Source organism: Zalophus californianus, chromosome 1 (assembly GCF_009762305.2).
Source record: "Zalophus californianus isolate mZalCal1 chromosome 1, mZalCal1.pri.v2, whole genome shotgun sequence".
Lineage (NCBI taxonomy): Eukaryota > Metazoa > Chordata > Mammalia > Carnivora > Otariidae > Zalophus > Zalophus californianus.
This window is the reverse complement of record NC_045595.1, coordinates 200,661,944-200,683,327: the sequence shown is the minus strand read 5'-3', so window position 1 is coordinate 200,683,327 and position 21,384 is coordinate 200,661,944. Positions and strand designations below refer to the sequence as shown.

General features: G+C 37.9%; 1 protein-coding gene across 7 annotated transcripts in view; it reads left to right on the top strand.

Moving 5' to 3' along the window:
- The window catches only part of GRIK1 (glutamate ionotropic receptor kainate type subunit 1), a 364,278-nt gene that overhangs the window by 221,071 nt on the left and 121,823 nt on the right, over window positions 1-21,384 (top strand). For all 7 annotated transcript variants that reach the window (XM_027584983.2, XM_027584982.2, XM_027584979.2 and 4 more), the window contains exons 2-4: window positions 2,270-2,437; window positions 5,833-6,090; window positions 18,863-19,044. In XM_027584983.2, the coding sequence (XP_027440784.1) occupies window positions 2,270-2,437; window positions 5,833-6,090; window positions 18,863-19,044 (608 nt within the window). The remainder of the gene's footprint in view (window positions 1-2,269; window positions 2,438-5,832; window positions 6,091-18,862; window positions 19,045-21,384) is intronic.

Here is a 21,384-nt window from a genome sequence, read left to right as displayed (position 1 = left end):
ACACCTGAGTTTGTCACAAACAAGGCATGGGGATTTTGAATAAGGTAGGCAAAGTGTGTGTGTCTCAGTTCACTTATTCATGCATAAAAACAGAAATACTACCTCCTACATGGAATGTTATAAGGCTTAAATGAAATATTACCAAAGAGCTATTTCATAGTAACTTTCTTCCCAATATTTAAAATTCCTTCTCAAAGAGGAACTAGGTGGACCAAGGTCCAAAGTTCAGAATTTCTGATTCCCATTCTGGTGTGTATTTCTTCCTACCAGCCTGCTTATGCAGATGAGTGGTTCTTACATTTGAGCCAATGACTGATTATTTCCTAAATAGTTGTAGGCTGACCATCTTAAGTGACTTTGATCTCCATAAGGATGGTGATTCTGACCAAGATACATTCTCTCTTCTTAAGGGTTCTCACCGTGTGCATGGGGAGATAAACAGATTTTTTAAAAAATACTAATAATTATTGTGAAGGCCCTAACACCAAAGAGTTTCTGAACTTAAGTCTGGGCTATTCTAATTGTGGATCAGCTTGACGTCTGTCTCCTTCTATTATCTGAGCTTATCACCTCACTGTGGAGCATCCACTTAATAGTTCTGAGAGAAACTGAGAGTACCCCCAAAGGACCTACTTACCACTGTCTGAGAAAAAGCAAACAAAAAAACAAAGTCTCATAAAAGCAAAATTTTTCCTAACATGGATTTCAGAATAAGTGTCCAGTAGGAATCTGTAGGTAAAGGTTAACATGGTCTCATACCATGGTCACACAGTGTTCAACTCTGGTCTCTCAGAGAACAGGGAAATGATCTCTGCATGAATATCTCATATCATCAGTCCAAAAGCCAGAGACATTTCCAAAGGAAGCCAAAGTAGTTCCGTACAAACCCTCTCAGCTTTTGCAACCTGACATTGCAATTGATTATTTAATAGAGAAAGTCAGTTGAGCAGGAAATTGCAAAATAATAATAATTTTATAATTAATAAAAATTATAGACGTGTATTTGTTTACTATTCTTTCAAAATAGGATCAAAGTCATTTCTTTGATTAGAGTTTGCCAATTAGATTTATTTTTCTATGAATACACAAAAATCATACAGGTGCCTGTGACATTTATTTGGGATTTTCAGTTTTAGATTTTTTTTTAAGTGTAGAGAGAACTTGAAGCACTTGCAAATCAATCTGTCATAGCCAAGTTTGGGGAAAAAAAAAAAAAACAAACAAACCTACATCTGACCTTTGGTAAGGAGTCCCTCAATGGTGAGAGCTAGTTACAAGTATTCAGCATTTCATAGGCTCCAGTTAATGTTTTATTCAGGGGAAATGAGGAGTATTGGTCAATCAAGGAATAAGTTAAGTTGAGGTCAGTTAAGAGCGCCCCCACTGTGTGTCCTGCAGCTATTGATAATCCCAGGACAACTCTTAAAAAACATGAAGAATGTATGGTTTAATGATACTCCAATTACCTCTATTAACATCACCATGGCAAGCAAAGTCAGAGCTGAATTCTTCAATGAGGCTTAAAGCACTGCTATTTTGTATTGCCACTTGTTTGGAGATTCCCCTGTTTGAGATATCAAAGTTTTAGTGCATGTTCTCTCTTAGGGGAGCAACACATTTCTCTGGAGATAGGATGCAGGATTGCTTTGAGGCCAGACCAAACAGTTTCTCAAAACAAAACAAACAAAAGTTCTTTGAATCTGCCTGTGCACTTTGGAAGGTATTGGAATATGACCCCAGAATTCTGAACCAGAAGAAAAGAAGAAATGTTTTAACTTTGAAAAATTTAAGTGTATATATGTCTCATTTTGACCCCACTCAGCTCTCTGAATGATTTCTCTAGAGTCAGAAAGGTCTGCTTTTGAATCAAAAGAGCTTCATTTTGAGGAAGGAGGGTCCTGCCAGATACAATTCAAATTATGTATAGGTCAACCACACTGTGATTTATGTCCAAACTGTAGACAATCACCCGCCGCCATGTTGTCAGTTATACTTGACACGGTACTTAATATTCGGAATACACTGGCCATCTGAGAGGTAAAATACAGTCCAACTTTGGATTTGAAATCTTGGGCATACATATGAAGACCTGTTTATGTGCAGGTAACATGGGCTGACAAATTTTAACACTGGGTTTGGGATCTGTTCTGACCACCACTACATTTATTTTGAGGGGGGGGGCCTTTTGTGTGGATCACTGATACTCTTTAAAAAAATACACAGGAATGATGTAACTAATGCTTCTTATGCATCTCTTTTGCTTCTGCAGGAGGGATTTTTGAAACTGTGGAAAATGAACCTGTTAATGTTGAAGAATTAGCATTCAAGTTCGCAGTCACCAGCATTAACAGAAATCGAACCCTGATGCCTAACACCACATTAACCTATGACATCCAGAGAATTAACCTTTTTGATAGTTTTGAAGCCTCACGGAGAGGTAACTATTTTCACATTTTTAAAAGCTTTTTTGGGTGTTGTGTCTGCTCCACAAGTCACCTTTTCTGCTACCTGTCCTTTTTCAGAGTGGACATCTTTGTGTAAATGGGTTGCAGGAAATCTCGGTCCTCGATGTCACTGTCCAGTGCAGTCTGAACTATACTAATGGATGTTGCCTAGCTATGTTTTCTGGGCCATTCTGATTAGCTCACCCTTCAGTGCCCTCTACTCTATGATTAACTGGTTCAGCTGTGAATGGAAAATGTCAAGCTTGATCTGTTTTTCCTTCCTAAGGCTGAGATACCACCATGAAATTGTACAGTGCAGTCAAATAAAACTTTGTGGAAGGTCATATCCCCCGAGCATGTGGAAATGCCCACAACACACATAACTCACATCTTGAATTTTAACAGGTTGTAAACTACTGGGTTTACCTAGCATCTTCTCAACTTTTTTTTTTAAACTCCTTTCCACAAAATCATAGAAATCTAAAAATTAAACCAATGAAATAATCTCTGCATATTTTTTTCCTTATTCTTTTTTCTTCTGAGTAGAAGACAAGGTGCTATAAAATAATCTAATTTATATTAGGCTAGGCTGCAAGGTTTCTGTCATGGAAAGATTCCATTAGGATTGTGGGGCTTGCTGAGACATCCCCAAACCCTTCCAAGACAGCGCTGAAGCACAATCACGTTCAATACACTTGAAACTTGGCCTCTAGCCAGGGAGGTATTGAGACTCCACACAGGTGTTTATATGTGGAAACCAAGGCTGCCCCACACCTTCGAGTGGGGCGGGGGGCTCTTTCCCTCATGGAGGAATGTTTGCCCACAAATAAATGGAATGCAATGAACGCCATGTTTATGTCAATTGCCAAGTAACTAATACTGGTGTTTCCACATAGAATTAACTCAGGATCATCAGATGTGTGCACCTTACACAGTCTTCTGCAGGATTCTTAGGGTTCTTTACAAACAAAAGGTAAAACTTGTTTTCCTAGGAACACAGATGAAAAGAATATAGTATAATGATTCTTTTTTTTAATCTATGGCACAACCTTAGTGTAAGCACATTTTCTTTTTAAAGCTGGATGAAGCTACAGATACTACATAGGTCAGAGTTGTCTATGAAGAAATAATAAATATTTCTATTTATATAGCTCTTCAAAGTTATCTTCACATGAATTATTTCTGTGGGTGAGATCTCTCTCTGTCTCTTGTCTCTGTTTCTGTCTTTGTCTATCTCTGTCTCTGTCTCTCTATATCTCTCTTTCTCTGTCTGTCTGTCTCTGTCCTGTCTCTCTCTCTGTCACACACACAAACATTGCTGAGCAAATACCTTAGAAAGGCAAACACATTTACCAACGATACTTCAACCCACATAAAATTGAAAGCTTTTTTGTGATCTTGAGTACCTGCCACACTTGTAAATTAAACACCCCCAAAGCTTCTTAAAACTGGTAATTTGCTGGCAAACAGAACTCAAAAAATTGATTTTCTGTCAAGTCATATTAGCATCCCTGAGCTAAATATTAGCAGGTATCTCAATCCATTGCCCATGTTAGACAAAACAACAGTTCATATACTCTCATGCTCTCATTTTATCTTACCAGTGAAAACATATCCAGAAAATAAGCTTCTGAAGACAATGGCAATTTATGCTTACAGCACTTAATGCAGAAAATTATATGTCTTCATATCTCAGGTAGTAATTCGGTACCAAAGAGCACAGTATCAGAAAGTTTCTGTTGTGAATGACTGTCAACATTTGCAGTTACATAGATATTTGCAATATGGCTTTCAAAACCTTATTTATTGTTTTTTCTCTCTAAATCAAGTCAGATAATTTTGACAAATTATATATATATAATTTTTCTGCTTATAAATTTTGATATTATTTAATTCAAATATTTAATCATCTCTTGGCAGTTCCAAATTCCTTTAAATTAATATTAAAATATAAATTTGAAATGCTTTTAAACTTGTATATAATGCCAGCATAAGTTTATATCAGCATGAAATGAGTAGACACTATTTTACATGGTTGTAGAGGATAATCAGTCCCATCTTTCTGGAAGGGAATTTGCTTAATATGTATCAGGTAACTAAAAAGTATCATACCATTTAATTATAGCTGAGAATCTACTCTAAGAAAGTAATGTAAAATTCAGAGAAAAATATAAGAACTAAGATAAGTACTATAATATTAATTATAATAACAAAAATTAGGAGCAGCTTAAATGTTCAATAGCATCAGAAGTAGTCAAATAAATAATGACATATCCATGGGATGGGCTATTCTATAGACATGAAAAATATGCTTTTGAAGACTGAGGGGACTTGGGGAAAAGGGTGTACTTTTAGTGTTATATTCAGTGTTAAATGAAGAAAGCAATGTATCAATGTATCAAACATAGTGTTACATTCAGTGTTAAATGAAGAAAGCAATGTATCAAATACAGATAACAAATGTATGCATATAATGATTTAATTTTTTTATATATTGGAATGCCAAAATATGAATAGGTATTTTCCCAAGATGATGGAATTACAAAGCCTTTTTTTCCTTCCTTACCTTTAAAATATTCTAAATTCTCTCAATGAATGTATAAAATCTAATGAGAAAAATAAATACATTTTACAAATTCATTTTTAAGTACATATTGACTTGATTTTCTTAGGCTGCATGTTGGCTAATGTTGAGGTAGGGAGGGGTCTGACCTTGAGCTGGGCCTCTGGGCTCTGGTAGAAAGCCCGTGGCCCTGAACTCACTCCATTGTCTATGGTGTTAGTGGGCTGGACCAAATGGCTTCTAAGATCCCTTTAAATTATGCTATGCTATTATTCTATAATTAATTAGGTATCAATATCACTTGATATTCTTCAGCAGTTTTTTGATGGCCTGGAATTCATTTCTGAGTTTTGGGAAGATGGTACTTTGCAGCGTCCCAGAGAATCTTCTGAATTCTTGGACCACATTAATATCTTCATTGACACCCAGCCATAGGACAGAACTTCATTCACATGAAATCCACTTGGCAAATGTCTTGTAGAGCAGCTCTGAGCACCCCTGGGTTATGCCACGTCAAGCAAGGGATGTAGACCCCATCTGATTAAAAGTAATGGTGTGACACCAGCCACTCATTTTTGCTTGCACAGAACTGGCCCTGTGATGTGTTACTAATCAGTCCCACATTAAATCTCTCAACATTTTACTATCTCAGGGATATTAGAAGTTGGATTAAGCATATTTTCTCAACATACAGATGGAAAGTAGAGGAAAATTTCTAATAGTGAAAATAAAAGGAGGGATCATGAAAGGAAAGATGAAATTCACAGCTCTCTCTCTCTCTGCCCCTGCCCTCCCTTCCTACCCCTCCTTGTCTGTGGCCCCCAGCCTGTGACCAGCTGGCTCTTGGTGTGGCTGCTCTCTTTGGCCCTTCCCACAGTTCCTCTGTCAGTGCCGTGCAGTCGATCTGCAATGCTCTCGAAGTTCCACATATACAGACCCGCTGGAAACACCCTGCAGTGGACAACAAAGATTTGTTTTACATCAACCTGTACCCAGATTATGCAGCTATCAGCAGGGCGGTCCTGGATCTGGTCCTTTACTACAACTGGAAAACAGTGACGGTGGTGTACGAAGACAGCACAGGTATGGGACTCCCTTGAGACCTCACCTGGCTGTGTCGGGTGTGAACAACGGGAATCTGAGAGTTCTAGAGACTGCATAAAAATGCTCTTTTATATGAAGCTAATGGAGTATTCTAATTTAGGAATTCCATGTGTCACCATGTCTGATTCCTTTGGATCCTTTCTGATGATCCTTCCATCATCATACTTAGGGGGATTTTTTTTTTTGATTTGTTTTGTTTTTATTTTGAAGTTTTAATTATATTACACGTAGGGCTGGGATGAGAGATTATTAATAGAATTTTATTTTATTTTTGATGACTACATTTTTATTTTTTCTATTTTTTTATTATATTCAGTTAGCCAGCATACAATTCATCATTAGTTTTTGATGTAGTGTTCAACAAATATCACCTTATTGATATATGTTGTAATCCAATCAGAATATTAAAGATGTGATTACATTTCTCCAACTCTATTAAGACTGTGACAATGACTCCATTCCTTAAATAATGCAAAGAAAGTTGGAAAAATGACCATGAGGTATGCTTCCAACTTGAGAAGTAACTATGTAAATGTTATATGTTAGACAAGTTTCTAAAGGAGGTTAACAAAGAGGAATCTAGTTAGAGGTTATATCAATAAAACTGACCATTTCATAACAAAGGGACTAAGAACCCCTGATAACCAACCCTTAATAAAGTTTGCATTGCTCCATGGCTTATTTTAGGATGCAGAACAGAACAGAACTATGATGCTTAGAGCCTCCATCTCACTAGACACTTTCTCTCACCTGCCCCCATTTCAAGTTTCTTTTGCAGGCACATTTCCTCTCTGTCTTCTGGTCACATTTTGAAGTTTGTTGGAACTCAGGCTCCCTTTTATACACTTAATCCCCATGCTGGTGACTCTCCTTTGTCAAGTCCTTCTAATTTGAAGCTGTTCACCATCTTGCCCTTTTCAACTCCATTAACCCTGGCCTTTCATTACCCCCTTCCCTGCACTCCCTTATACCTCACATCAGCTAGGATGAAGAGTCCACCATTCCTTCCTTACATACCCCCAACTTCATCGGACTCTTACTGAAGTACAGTTGACACACAATGTTATGTTAGTTTCAGATGATCCAACAGGTTTATATTCTATGCTCTTCTCCCCACAAATGTAGTTACCATCTGTCACCATACAATGTTATTAAAATGTCCTTAACTATATTTCTTATGTTGTGCCTTTTATTCCTGTGACTTATTCATTCCATAACTGGAAGGCTGTACCTTACTCTCCCCTTCACCCATTTTGCCCATCTCCTGCCCATCTCCCTCTGACAACCATCAGTTTGTTCTCTGTATTTACGGGTCTGTCTGCTCATTTGTTCATTTGCTTTGTTTCTTAGATTCCACATATAAGTGAAATCATATAGTATTTGTCTGTTTCTGTCTGACTTATTTAGCTTAGCATAATACCCTCTAGGTCCATTCAAGTTGTCACAAATCTCATTCTTTTCATGGCTGTGTAATATCCCATTATATATATATATATACACACACACCATATCTTCTTAATCCATTCATCTATCAGTGAACACTTGGGTTGCTTCCATATCTTAGCTATTATAAATAATGCTGCAATAAACATAAGGATACATATATCTTTTTGAATTAGTGTTTTCATTTTCTTTGGATAAATACTCAGTAGTGGAATTACTGGATCATATGGTATTTCTATTTTTAATTTTCTGAGGCATCTCCATGCTGTTTTCTATAGTAGCTGCACCAATTAACATTCCTACCAACAGTGCATGAGGGTTCGTTCTTTTCCACATCTTCACCAACACTTATTGTTTCTTGTCTTTTTGATACTAGTCATTCTGACTGGTATAAGGTGATATCTCACTGTGGTTTTGACTTGCATTTCCCTGATGATGAGTGATGTTGAGCATCTTTTCATGTGTCTGTTTGCCATCTGTATGTCTTCTTTGGAAAATGGTCTATCTAGGTCTTGTGCCATTTTTAATTGGATTAAAATTTGGTGTTGAGTTGTACAGGTTCTTTATATATTTTGGATATTGACCCATTATCAGATATTTTAATTGCAAATGTTCTTTCCCACTCAGTAGGTTGCCTTTTGGTTTTGGTGATGGTTTCCTTCACTGTGCAGAAGCTTTTTATTTTGGTGTAACCCCAATAGTTTATTTTTGCTTTTGTGTCTCTTACCTGATGAGATGTATCCATAAATATGTTCGACTCTCCTTTTCTGAAGCTGGCCCCTTACTATGCATGATCCTCCATGCAACCCCTAAGACAGTGAGTTCCCTCATTCCACACGATCACACTCAAATATCACTTCTTCCTTAAAGTCCTCTGAGACCACCATAGGGTTCAATAGCGCTTTGCAAATATAAGTATGATATTACATGTTTCAAATTACCTGTTTGCACATCTAGGAGACTAGGAATTCCTAAACATTGGACTTCTATCTTATTTATTTTTATAATCTGCCACCTAACACAATTATGGCATATAGGGAAGTACTTAGTAATAATACTTAGGAATAATACTATTTACTTTCTGCATATATTTCCTCCAAGAATTAAAATTAGCTCCTTTCTTGAGCTACACATTTGGTAATAAGGTTAAGAAAATTATCAGTGAAAATTAATAAAGCAAAGCACTTAACAATGTTTTTAATAGTATTTCATTTTTCACTGTCCTTTTTACCAAGCACTAGTACTTTCTACTTCTTAGGGGATGAAGTAAACCTCCTTTACTTTGCGCTAAACTCTGGTTCCATTTTAAACTGTCAGATAAAAACGACTGTTCTAGTTGGAAATAAGCATTTATGTATTTTCTTATACCTCATCTCATTTTAGAAAAAAGTGAAGGTAGGTGATTGGATATATAACTTATAAATGTTATATTCAAAACAGTCCTACAGGGAAGAATAAGCCACAGGCAGTCATATTCTTAAAGCTTCACCTGCTTGCTGGGAAGAAAAAAACATACTATCAAATGAATTCCATAAGCATATTTAAAAGGCCTTGAGATGCAATATTATAATGTGTAGGGGTGGAAAAGTTTTCCCTTCCTCCCTTCTAGGATCTTTGGCTGGTCAGGCAATTAAGTTGACATGAGACAAATTAATAGGAGTAAAGCAAACAAAGTTTAATAAGATGTATAGTAAGCACGGGAGAAACCCAAGAAAACTAAGTAACTCTGAAATGGCCAAAGCCATCACCTTAAATACCATCTTCTTCTAAAGACAAAAGATGCTGGGGGTGGGAAGTCAGTTAGGGGAAGTTATCAGGAAAAGCACAGTGAGCAAGGATAAGGTTGTTATGCCTATTTAAGTCCCTGCCTTCTCCATTGAGAAGAATTTCTAGAGATTGAGTCCTCCCCCCCCCTCCTCCTGGTACAGTGAGGGAGACACCCTTACAAATGAAGACTTCCCTTACACATGTAAATGTCTCTTATAGAAAAGGGTAACATCTACTCAGATTTCAGAGCTTCATCGTGTCTGCTGTTTCTTAAAAATAAACATCTTACAATAATCCCATGCCAAAGAGACACATTCTGGACTGGCAAATTCTGCTCCCCTTCAATTATGAATGTAAGTGTAATCAGATCTTCCATGTTGCTTACCTTTGTAAACAGAGAACTGCACAAGCTAATAAAGTCATACTATTTCTTATTATGTAGTACCCTCGATAGTACAAATTCTTCTCACTATTTCTACATCTCCAGCAAATCAGGGCCATCTAAAGGGAAAACAAATTAATGAATGGTATTAAAACTTTTAGATTTAATTTAAGAGCTCAACTAAAGGTGTGAGCATAACTGTTACAGATTTCAAATTGGATTTAGACAAAATACAATTTGTAAAAGGATAATACAGAAGTTGATGTCCTAACCGACCTTCTGATTTCAGGTGAGCGCTCATAAGTGATAAGGATTTTGCACAGGAGGAAAGTCAAATTATCATTTCTATCATTTTTTCTTTAAATTTTTTAATTGTTATGTTAATCACCATACATTACATCATTAGTTTTTGTTGTAGTGTTCCATAATTCATTATTTGTGCATAACACCCAGTGCTCCACGCAGAACATGCCCTCTTTATATCATTTTTTTTACAAGAAACTGAAATCTGCTTTTCATCCCTATTAAGTTCACCCAAGCCTTGTTGCTCAATAAATACTTGCTAAAGTTGAAAATCCCAAATGAGTTTGTATGTTGCCCATTAAGTTAGAAATGATTCATGTTCAAATGATTTTGCTCACAAAGAAATTAAAAATGTAAATGAATAATCAATTGAACCATTAAATTGGAACCCAGAGAGTAAACAGGTCAACTGAGATCAATAAAGGTAGATAGACATCTTTTGCCTTTGAGTGGGTTTAATACCACTTGACTCAGGGTTTTGGTCGTAGTAATTATCAAGCCATAAAAAGGAGAAAACTTAGTAAACCTGAAGGAAAAGAAAGGACTTAGGTGTGCTCAGCACCCGCCTTCACACCAGAATTAAGTACCCATTAAAGAACACTTTACTGGCATTTGTTTAGGAGTTTGTTAAATAGCCCGAAGCCAGCTCAGATGTCTGGGGAACCAAATGGTCCATGACTCCCATTGAAGTCAAGGGGAGCACTGTGCTTGTCTCTAAGGACAAAATTCAATTCACTAAATACTAGCAGGCAGAATTCTGGAAGTGAAAATGTAGAAAGACCCTAGAGAACTGTTGGGGGAGTGAAGTTTTGTTTCACTTCTCTCTCTCTCTCTCTCTCTCTCTGTTGCCTGGATGTTCTTCCCATCAGTCACCTACTTCTCTCTGATTCCCACTTTCAGAGGTGACCCTAGGCAATGAGAAATTGCTGCTCATTGGTCATCCCCTTTGCTTCATTAGACCCCTGGTGGAAGCCTGGCTTCTATCCCTTCACACACATCAGAAAGAACTGAGAAGCTGAGCACCAAATGCAGTGTGGGGGATAGTCAGCAGTTTCTGCTTTTTTAAGGCCAATCTCAGTGAAATGTAGCCACAATTAGTTCTGTAGAACAGGGACCAACAAACTTTTTTCTCTAAAGGGCCAAGTAGTTCATAGCTCAAGCTTTGTGGGTCATATGGTCACTGCAATTTCACTCTGCCAAGGTAGCAAGAAAACAGCCATAAGCAACATGCAAGTGAACCAGTGCGGTGTGTTCCAACAAATCTTTATTTATAACAAACAAACAAGGAGGCCAGTGTGGTGGGATCAGCGTGAGAGGGGAAGGGTAGTGGGAAAGTAGGTCAGAGAAATGCACCACATAGATCATGGAGGATTTTATAGACCACAAGCAGAGCTTCTGCTTTTCATGAAACGGGAAAACCACTGGACAGTTTACAGCAGAGTAACATGATCAGATTGACATCGTAAAAAGATCATTCTGGCTCTTGTATGGGTAATACAATACAGGCAGGCAAGGGTAAAAATAGGTAGCTTCCAGAGAAATCAAGGCAACTGAGGAAGGTAAGTAATAGAGGAGTAAGAAATTGTCAGTTTCTAGAAATATTTCAAATGTTGAGCTAGCATAATGCCCTGAAGAAGTAGAGGCTGGCTGAGAGAGAAACAGAGAAGTCAAGGGTGAATCTAAACTTTTTAGCCTGAGCCAATGGAAGGAGTTAACATCGCCTGAAGTGGGGAAAGTTATAGACGGAACTACTCTGGAGGAATAAGGATGATATCAGAAGTTTGTTCAGTCATAAACATGGTAAGTTTGAATTTGTAGTATCTACTACATTCAAATGCAGGTGATGAATAGGCAGCTAATATATAAGTCTGGAGTTCAAAATGTGGTGTGAGTGGGAGACACAAATTTGAGAGTCCTCAGCATATAGATGGGACTAAACAAGGCCATCAAGGAAATGAGTTCCAGCCAGATGCCTCTAGCCCTGAGTTCACAGCACATAGTCCTCAAGAGATTTTTTTTTTCATCCATGGTTGCCTTAGGTCACATCAGAGCCATGAGATTTCTAAAATGCAGCCTGCAATAAAGAGCTATTAACTATCACTTGAAACATTATCTCAAAGCTTTACAATGAGGATTAATTTGAAATAAGATGAATATACATAAAAATGTTAGTGATTGGAAAACAATAAATTCAAGGAGAAAACACAAGAGAAATGACAACCACAAATACCGCGATAACTAAATTCTTGAGTCCTGATTATGTGGCACATGCTCTTTTAAATAATTTGCATAATGAACTCATTTAATATGTTCAACCACTCTATGAATAAGTGAAATAACTGCTCTTATGGCTGTATGGCTGTATTTAAATAGTGACTTGGATTTATTATGTTTATTACTTTCCCTCCATCTTCTATAGAAAATAGAAAGAATATATTGTCCAGAACCAAGAATCTTGACAGAGGCCAAAAATTTGGACTTGAAGAAAATTAACCGTTTGGTATAAATAACCAAGCCAAAATGAAAGATATTCAGTAGGCAATCAGTGCCAAATAAAACAATAAGTAAATCTTTTCCCTTTCAGCAATCAAAACTCGCCCCACTGTGTTATGATGGCCATTTGTGCTAGACAAAACACTTCTGCTACAAGCCCTCCTACAATCCCACCTGAAATAGCTGGGAGATAGCAGTCCTTGGCACTCAGAACCAACAAGATAATAAATTGCAGTATTTTTTGTTTTTTTTTTTCTCCTTACTCTTTTCTACCCTTCTTATCCACCTGCTCCAGTCCTCTGCCCAGAACCCTATTCAAATTTTCAGAATTCTGTTTGGAACCCAGTCTTTAGTGCACAGAGGTATATTATTTCTAGCTACCACTGATATCAGCAAGAATTCAAGACTAAAATACTCAGGTTGAGCTAACTGCAACACAGTTCATCTCAAATATTTTGAGTAGATTCTTCTTTGAGGGCCTTTGATCAAGGGACACAGTTTTTCTTTTGGGAAGTCTCTAGCCTTTTTTTTTTTTTTTTTTTGATGCACATTTGAAAAATCATATGTATGAAGATCTGCACTTAAAAGTGCTATATTTCTCCCAGGTAATTCACTCACTTACCAGTTTCCATTTCTTAGTTCTGCTTTTTCCTTACCTCTGGAGGGTACATAGATCCCCTTAAGAATCCTATTAGATTTGGGTATATTAATATACCAACAAGTTTGTGAAATGCCATTTTACATGTTTCTAAGTACAAATGAAGAGGAAATTAACATTTAAAACGTACGGTCTTATCTGCGGGTCCCAATGGTTTACTGCATTCATCTTTATGGCATCAACCCCACTGATGTGGTTTAATGAACAGGGAACTGGATTAAGACTCCAGAAAACATAGGTACTTTTCTTTTGAACTAATACTCATTTAATGTAACTAAGCTGTCCAGAAATGAGCCGGACTGCAGTGTGAGGTGGAAAATTTCCCAAATAGAGAGGAATTTAGCAGCAGCTGTGTGGAGGGGAATCATGCATGAAGTAAGGGTTTGACCTTAAGGTCCCTTCCTGTTCCTGGCATCTGTGACTTATTTTTAGTGCCGATCTAAACAATTAACCTCACTGTGTCTCACTTTCCTTACTGTAAAATAGTACTGACACCTTTTCACCCTGAAGGTATATTCTGAGGTTTATTAAGATATTTATAAGGCATGTAGCATCCTTCATACAAGGGGCAATGTAAATAGCAAAGTTTATTATTATTGAAGGAGAAGGAATGGGAAATTTTAAACCCTCACTAGAAATAGCAGCTTCTTTTTTTTCCTCCTCCCCATATGCTCCACCTGTTCCCAGAGTCACTCCCTGTGCATGCAAATCAGCATTTTTCTGTGTCATGTCTGAGTGCACAGAGTGGATAGGTGGCCAAAACTAGTGTTTAGAATGGGCCATTTGGACATTTTTGAAAGTTATCTCCATATGCAGAGCCCAACTCAAACTCAGGTGAAATAAACAGGCTCCTTGCTCTGAAGTGCTTTTTAAAACCAAAGATGTGGTTTCCAATTGCATTCCTGGGGGTGGGAGTGGAGGAAGGAGGCTCTAATGGTGTTGTTTTCTATCTCCATGTTTACTCTTTTTATTTAGCAAGAGGTGAACTTAGAAAAAAGATGCCAGAAAAGTACAATGAACTCCTTTGTGCCTTTCATTTAGGTTCATCATGTAATCCTTTGGCTACATTTGTTCTAATGATCTGTGATTCTCTCAATATAAAACAATTACAGCAACAATAAACAATAATAGTAATAAGTAATAGTGTTGTAATAGTAAGTGGCAGACATCATGACCTTTTCACCCCTAAATGCATTAGTATGTATTTCCTAAGAATTAAGGTTGTAACCACACTACAATTACCAAATACAGGAAACTTAACACTAATACGGTACTATTATATACAAATAGGATAATAGTTCTTAAAGAATGCTCTGAAGAGATGACAGAGTCTAGGGGAGCTGGTATTTCCTGGCCAGAAGGGCTCATTGCAGGTTGTTCTAAACAACTGAGGCTTTCCCAGTGACCAGAGGACACCATGATTTCCCCTCCAGGACATGGCTTTGCCCCAGGCACAGAGCACCCTGTGCTGCTCTTGGCCAATGGTGTTGTGGGCCCTTCAGTTTTATTCACCTGGATGAAAGGACCTCAGAGCCAACTTATCCGACTCCCCACCCTCATAGAAGTCACCTGTGCCCAGGTGCACCTCACATCCTCTCCTCACAGGAAAAGGCTAATGGAGTTCGCTGGGTCTACACTGATCGATCTCTCTCAATCTCGCTCTCGCTCTCTAGATAGATAGATAGATGATAGATGATGGATAGATAGATGATAGATAGACACACACCATATTACAGTTTCTCTAATTGACACAATAATGCCCTTGCAGGATTTTTTTGAATCCAGGATCACTCATTGCATTTAGTTGTCATCTCATTTTACTCTACTTTGGTCTCCTTTGGTTCAGCCTTCCTTTGCCTTTCATGACCTCGACATTTTTGAAGAGTCCAGGTCAGCTTTATTGCAGAATGTCCCTCAGTTGGGTTTGGTTGTCTCCGCATTTTATTTTTCAAGTCCCTGCACCATGGTGGGCTGGAAAGACTACTACCATCACCAGATTTGCATGCCCCCTAACCCTCCTCTGCCACTGGAGTCTCATCCTGGCAGCACTGGGTCACTCCTCAAGGCTAGCTTCCAAATACAGCATGACCATTAGCTTTCAATTCCCTTTCCCTTTGTTTAGCAAATAAATTTTAACTATTCTTTACAATGAACTGTAATTGATGGACTGCAGCAAAATGCAAATAAAACGGAAGCTTTCTCTAATTTTCTTTCTCCTGTGGGTGGGGGAAGGCTTCTAAATTGTAAATTCTACTACGTTTGCTAGTGAAGGCAGAAAGGCTTTTTTTTTTTTTTTTAGGCAAACAATTGCTTTGGGAAGAGAAATGTAAACCTCACCGTTCCACCCTTATTCTTCTTCCCACAATTTCCTCTGTAATCTTTAAATCTGCTGAGCTTTTTCCTTTTTGAGGCCAATTCACCTGCAAGCAGACAAACTGAAAAAATTATGGACTTAGTAGTGAGTATTTCCAACAGATAAATTTGGACCAATTAGAAACTGGTCTTTTAAAAAAAATAAAGAAACTGGTCTTTTGTACTGAGTTGTTCTCCTTTCTCCTCTATTGGTATTAAAATAACTCTCTGCATGGTCACCTGTTTTGAGGAGGAGAGAGCAAAATGTCTATTAATGGTATCATTTGCCAACTAAAGATTGAATGCTTTATGCTAGTCCAAAGTTTTCTTTCTCTGTTTATTTATCCAGTTACTTATTCATATAGCTAGCTAGCTAGTTAGTTATTCAGTCAGTTAGTTAGTTGACCTGAAATCTAAAAGTCAAGAGGGACCACTGATTTGATAAAAAAGAGTCTGAAATTGGTAGTCAGAAGGTAGACCTGGATTCAAGTGCTGGACTTGATAACCTTAATAAGATCTTAGGGTCTTGAGCAAGTTGCTCCATCAGCCTCCATCAGCATCGGCTTGTGAATTATAAAAATTGAGTAGTAATTGATACTCATCGATGTCACAAGAGTCGATGGGATGAAATCCTTCTATGGGCTTTCTTTCTTTCTTTTTTTTTTTTTGCTTTTGCTTTTGTGTTTTATACAACTTTATTCCAAGCTGAGGATCTCAATATGAAACTAAACACTGGTGAACTGTTTTCCTTACTGATTCTGAATTACTGTAAATTTACAAGTTCTGCTAGAAGTTCAACACTTAAATAGTTTAAATCATCTCAGACATGTGGTAGATTTCAGGTAATGAAAATACCTGAAACAATTAATGCAATATACCGAGCTGATCAAAATGAAATGAACGTTGGAAAACAAGGCTACAAGATTACTAACATATTGCAGTACGTTACAAATTATCAGTACATTGTTTATTATGGTTCTAGCCATATAGGAACAACTGAAGCCCCTTTCTTAAAGCAAGATGGGTTCATGTCCCATACCCTGGGTTTAGCATGGGGTTTGGCATATAATGAGAATCCAGGAAATGTTTTCCCATAAAAATGAATGAACAAATGGAAAGTGTATTCAACTTTAAAATACCATTAACATGGGTAAGTCATCATGATAGGAAGATGCACTTCATATTGACATTCCATTCAGCAAAGAACAAAAGAGCAGTTTGTTGCAGCACATGAAATGCACTTTTTAAATGGTTTTCTCATCTTATTTAAAGGCCACATTGATTTCCTTTGCGGTCATGCTCCAGTATAAGAAAGAAAAAAAAAAAAAAAAAACTATGCAATTGCAAAGCAGGAGGGCAACAGAAAAAAATACAAATGAGACTCAAGTAGCCAGGAGTTAAGAAGAAAGGAGAGTGGGTCCATGTTTCTATTTTTTTTTCCCGTCTTATCAAATAATCCAAAATTATCCCTGTTCCCTCAGCCACAGCAATCTGTGTTTGTAAGGATGGACTGTAAGGTAGAAAGATTGAGTGTTGGACCCACAGGAAATTTGAACTAATGGCTCCTCCTAACTATCTTCGTGACCCTGACAAGTTACTTAACTGCTCTGAGCCTCAGTTTCCTTGTTGGAAATGATGAAATTAGTAATGCTTACTTCACAGGATTATTGGAGGATTAACAACTATGCAAGCCCATGTGCTCGGTTTTCTTCCATTTTTAATACTCATCAGTGGCTCAGGACTAGTGACCCCAGAAGCAAGAGGATAAGTGGCTCATTACTGGTACTTGAGAGCTTTCAACCACACTGATTGGTTTGAAAAAAATCAAGAGTCCACAAAAACTACATTCCAACAATTTCAGTTATTATGTAAAAATTTTTTTAAAATAATGAGCAACAAATCTTGCATTTGCTTGCAATTGCTTGCATCCATTAGACTCTGAAGAACAGCTTAATTAGAAAGTACCGTATGTACTTCAGATCGTAACCTATCCAAGATGTTAGAGAAATCTTTTAACATCTGAGCCACAAAAATGTAGCTTGGGTGGAGGGGGTGGATAACTAAATAAATAAAACAAGAAAATGAAAGACATGTATCAAGTCCAGAGGTGGCTGGCATCCACGACAGGGCATACCAAAGTTTCTGTCTGGATACTGATAAAACTTAATATTGATTACTTGAAGTTGATAAATCCTAAAGACACAGAACTGTGTAATAAAAAACATATTTCAATTTTCCAATGTGATGAGAGTCCTCGAGTGATAGCCAACATCATGCAGTGTAGCAATCACAAGTTAATGTTAGGGGAAATAAGACAGAGGCTTTATATAACTGTTTGCCTTACCCCAGTAAGGTATGTCTATTAAAGAATGGTGCAGCTCAGTAGATTCACACTTGTAGTGAATCAAATATTCTCTGTCAAGTTAGCTGGCTGTATACACTTTCTTACAATTATCAATGGTGGATTTTAAAGGAATTTTGTTTCTGCTTTTATTATCATAATCTCTAAAAACTCTATGGTCCTTCTTTTTTTCAATCAAGAAAGGATTTTCCAATTTACTGTTCAATCATATTAGAAAGAGGATGTGATGAGCCATTTCTAAATAGTTTCTATGGTAGGAACTGGAAAATTATATAGAAAACCCAGCTAATTAGCTGGGAAACAGTATGCTATACATAAATACTTGATGAAAAGTTTACAGAGGTTTATAGCCCCAAGAAATTCTAGTATTCTATAGTCTGTTTTGTTTGTTTGTTTTTATTAAGCAAGCATTATCCATTTCATTGAACACCTTTGGAAACTTTAAGCAACTTTTGCTTACAAAAGTTTTACAGTTACAGACTTGGTTTGTTAAAGATTTGTGGTGTTGGCCAAAAGCTGGAGAGGACAATTGCATTTAACAAAATTCAACATTCACTTCGGAAAATTGTGTTTCCAAATCACACATGCCCACAAAAGGAAAATACAGTATAATCCACCACAGAAAGGGAAATGACAAATGAGAAGTTAATAGTGTAGGGGCGCCCGGGTGGCTCAGTCATTAGGCGTCTGCCTTCGGCTGGTCATGATCCCAGGTTCCTGGGATTGAGAGCCACGTTGGGCTCCCTGCTCAGCGGGGAGCCTGCTTCTTCCTCTCCCACTCCCCCTGCTTGTGTTCCCTCTCTCGCTGTGTCTCTCTCTGAAAAAATTAATAAAATTAAAAAAGGGAGAGAGAGAGAAGTCAATAGTGTAACCTTTAGAAAGGTGGCCGCTTGATACATTTTGGGAATGGTATGAGTTTGACTGTAAATGGCAATAAACAAATCCTCTTTAGACAGAACAGTCTGTTGCATGATGGGATGTCATTTTCTAGGTCTCATTCGTCTGCAAGAGCTCATCAAAGCTCCCTCCAGATATAACATTAAAATCAAAATCCGCCAGCTGCCCTCTGGGAATAAAGATGCCAAGCCTTTACTCAAGGAGATGAAGAAGGGCAAGGAGTTCTATGTGATATTTGATTGTTCACATGGAACAGCTGCTGAAATCCTTAAGCAGGTAAGAGTGGCAGGGAGGAGGTAAAGTTGGGGGGTGTGGATTTGTTCATTTCTCTTTCTCAAAAATGCCATCTGGTTTCACTTAGTGCAGCATGATAAAACTGCAGAAGTCCGGTTTAGGCTGAGGCGGCTTTAGGAGCCCTTTTAAAGGATTCAGGAGTTCATACGGCTCAGGGAGTTCAAAGAAGCCACCTGTTATATATAGTTGTAGATGTGGGGCCTTATGTATTGGGAGGCAGGTAGATCCTATCAACAGAGAAGGACGACATTTCAAGGTGATTAAGCATCTCTTCTTTTACACCTCTTGAAAAGACTGAGCAGATTTCTATTTACATAACACCTGACTTTTCCTAAATATATCTTCCCCATGGCAAGACCTCTTTTGTCAAACATGTATGATTCTGAGCATAGTGAAAAGGGGGCACAGGGACAACAAAGATGCTTCTCTCTTCTAACTTGTCACAGACAATGAGCTGCCATGCATTAATCTTGATGAATAATGTGGGTGGAAACACTTGATAAATTATGAAATCGTGGGGCACCTGGGTGGCTCAGATGGTTAAGCGTCTGCCTTCGGCTCAGGTCATGATCCCAGGGTCCTGGGATCGAGCCCCGCATCGGGCTCCCTGCTCGGCAGGGAGCCTGCTTCTCCCTCTGCCTCTGCCTCTCTCTCTCTCTCTCTCTCTCTCTCTGACTCTCATGAATAAATAAATTAAAAAATTATGAAATCGTATGTAAATGAAAGATGTTAGTAATGTTAGGAATAATAACAACAGGGTAATCATTTTTGAGCACTTCGGGACATAGCACTGGTCTTATGCTCACAAAAGAAAATTCAGAATTAAAAAAGATAAAGCATAGACTAGTGGTCCTCAATGCAGAGGGATTTTGTACCCTCGGGGACTTTTGGCAATGTCCAGACACATTTTTGGTTGTCATATAGGGGACAGTGGTACTCTCCTGGCAACGAGTAATTAGAGGCCAGGGATGCTACTAAACATTCTATAATGCACTGCACATCCCCCACAACAAAGAGATGTATACCCTAAGATACCAGTAGTGCTGAGGTTGAGAAATTCTGGTATAGACAAAGACAATGGAAAAGGCTAGCCAGATGCTTAAAATAGAGGCATTAATAAAAGATCAAGGGATGAATTTGGAGGAACATGGGAAAAAATAGCCAGGTCATATTTACGTGGCCTTAAATGGGTGTCTCTTTGTATTTAAGCAGTTACTGTGGCAAAAGGCAATGTTCTTACCTGAAATGACACAAACTATTATTGTACTCCCTAGTTTAAAAGGTGTAGGATGTGCTATGTGGTTGACTGGCAATGGGCACTACTTTTATAAGTAGATCAACCCCTCTGCACAAATGTAGAGCTGTGGATCTCCAAACCACTTGAGAGAGCTCTTCGAGCAGCCATCCTGCCTGACTCTCCAGTGTTGGATCTCATACTTGAAGGGCATCTCTCTGAAGCCATTGAGTTCAGAGTTGAGTTTTTAATTTCACTGAAAGTAAACAATCAGGAAAGTTGACTAGAGGTTTCTATTATCTCCTGGATGATTGCACTAAAAATCTATTTCAAGTCATAGAACATATTTAAAGTTGCAGTTGAAAACAATCTTTGGGCGGCGCCTGGGTGGCTCAGTCGGCTCAGTCGGTTAAGCATTCGACTCTTGATGTCAGCTCCAGTCTCGATCTCAGGGTTGTGAATTCAAACCCCCATTGGGCTCCATGCTGGGCATGGAGTCTACTTAAAAAAAAAAAAAAAAAAGAATCTTAGACATCATCAAGGCTAACCCTCTCACCTGAGAGGAGCAAGAAACTGGAACTCAGCCTCCTCTGTCCCGCCTGCACCTTGTCCACTATGAAATGTTGCTTTTCCAGTTAGGTGGAGAATATGTGTTACTTACTCTAGACTACAGTTGCTTTAACAAATCTTTAGATATTATAATTATAATGATCTCACAGTGAAGAAAGCAAGCATGTAGCAGTGATGTCAACAGCTCACCTTAAAGGTAAAATAAATACAATCAGCGCCACTTTATCTTAAGGTTTCATTTGAGAATTTCAGTACAGTCTATTAAAGTGCGTAATAAGGTATGAACCAGAACTGAGAAAAACACCCATATTTTATGTGTAGCCCTCAAAATGCAAAGAAGCATTTCTTTCCAGGAACGTTTTATAACAGAGACTGGGGACTTCCATTACATTTAAGAGAATGATTTGCTGACGAGGCTTATCTTGGTGAGATACCCATTTGGCTCACATAACTGGCTACCTCTCTCCCAAAGCACAGGCTTAGAATGGGCAAGTCTGGGAAAGAGCTGCTAGAGTTTC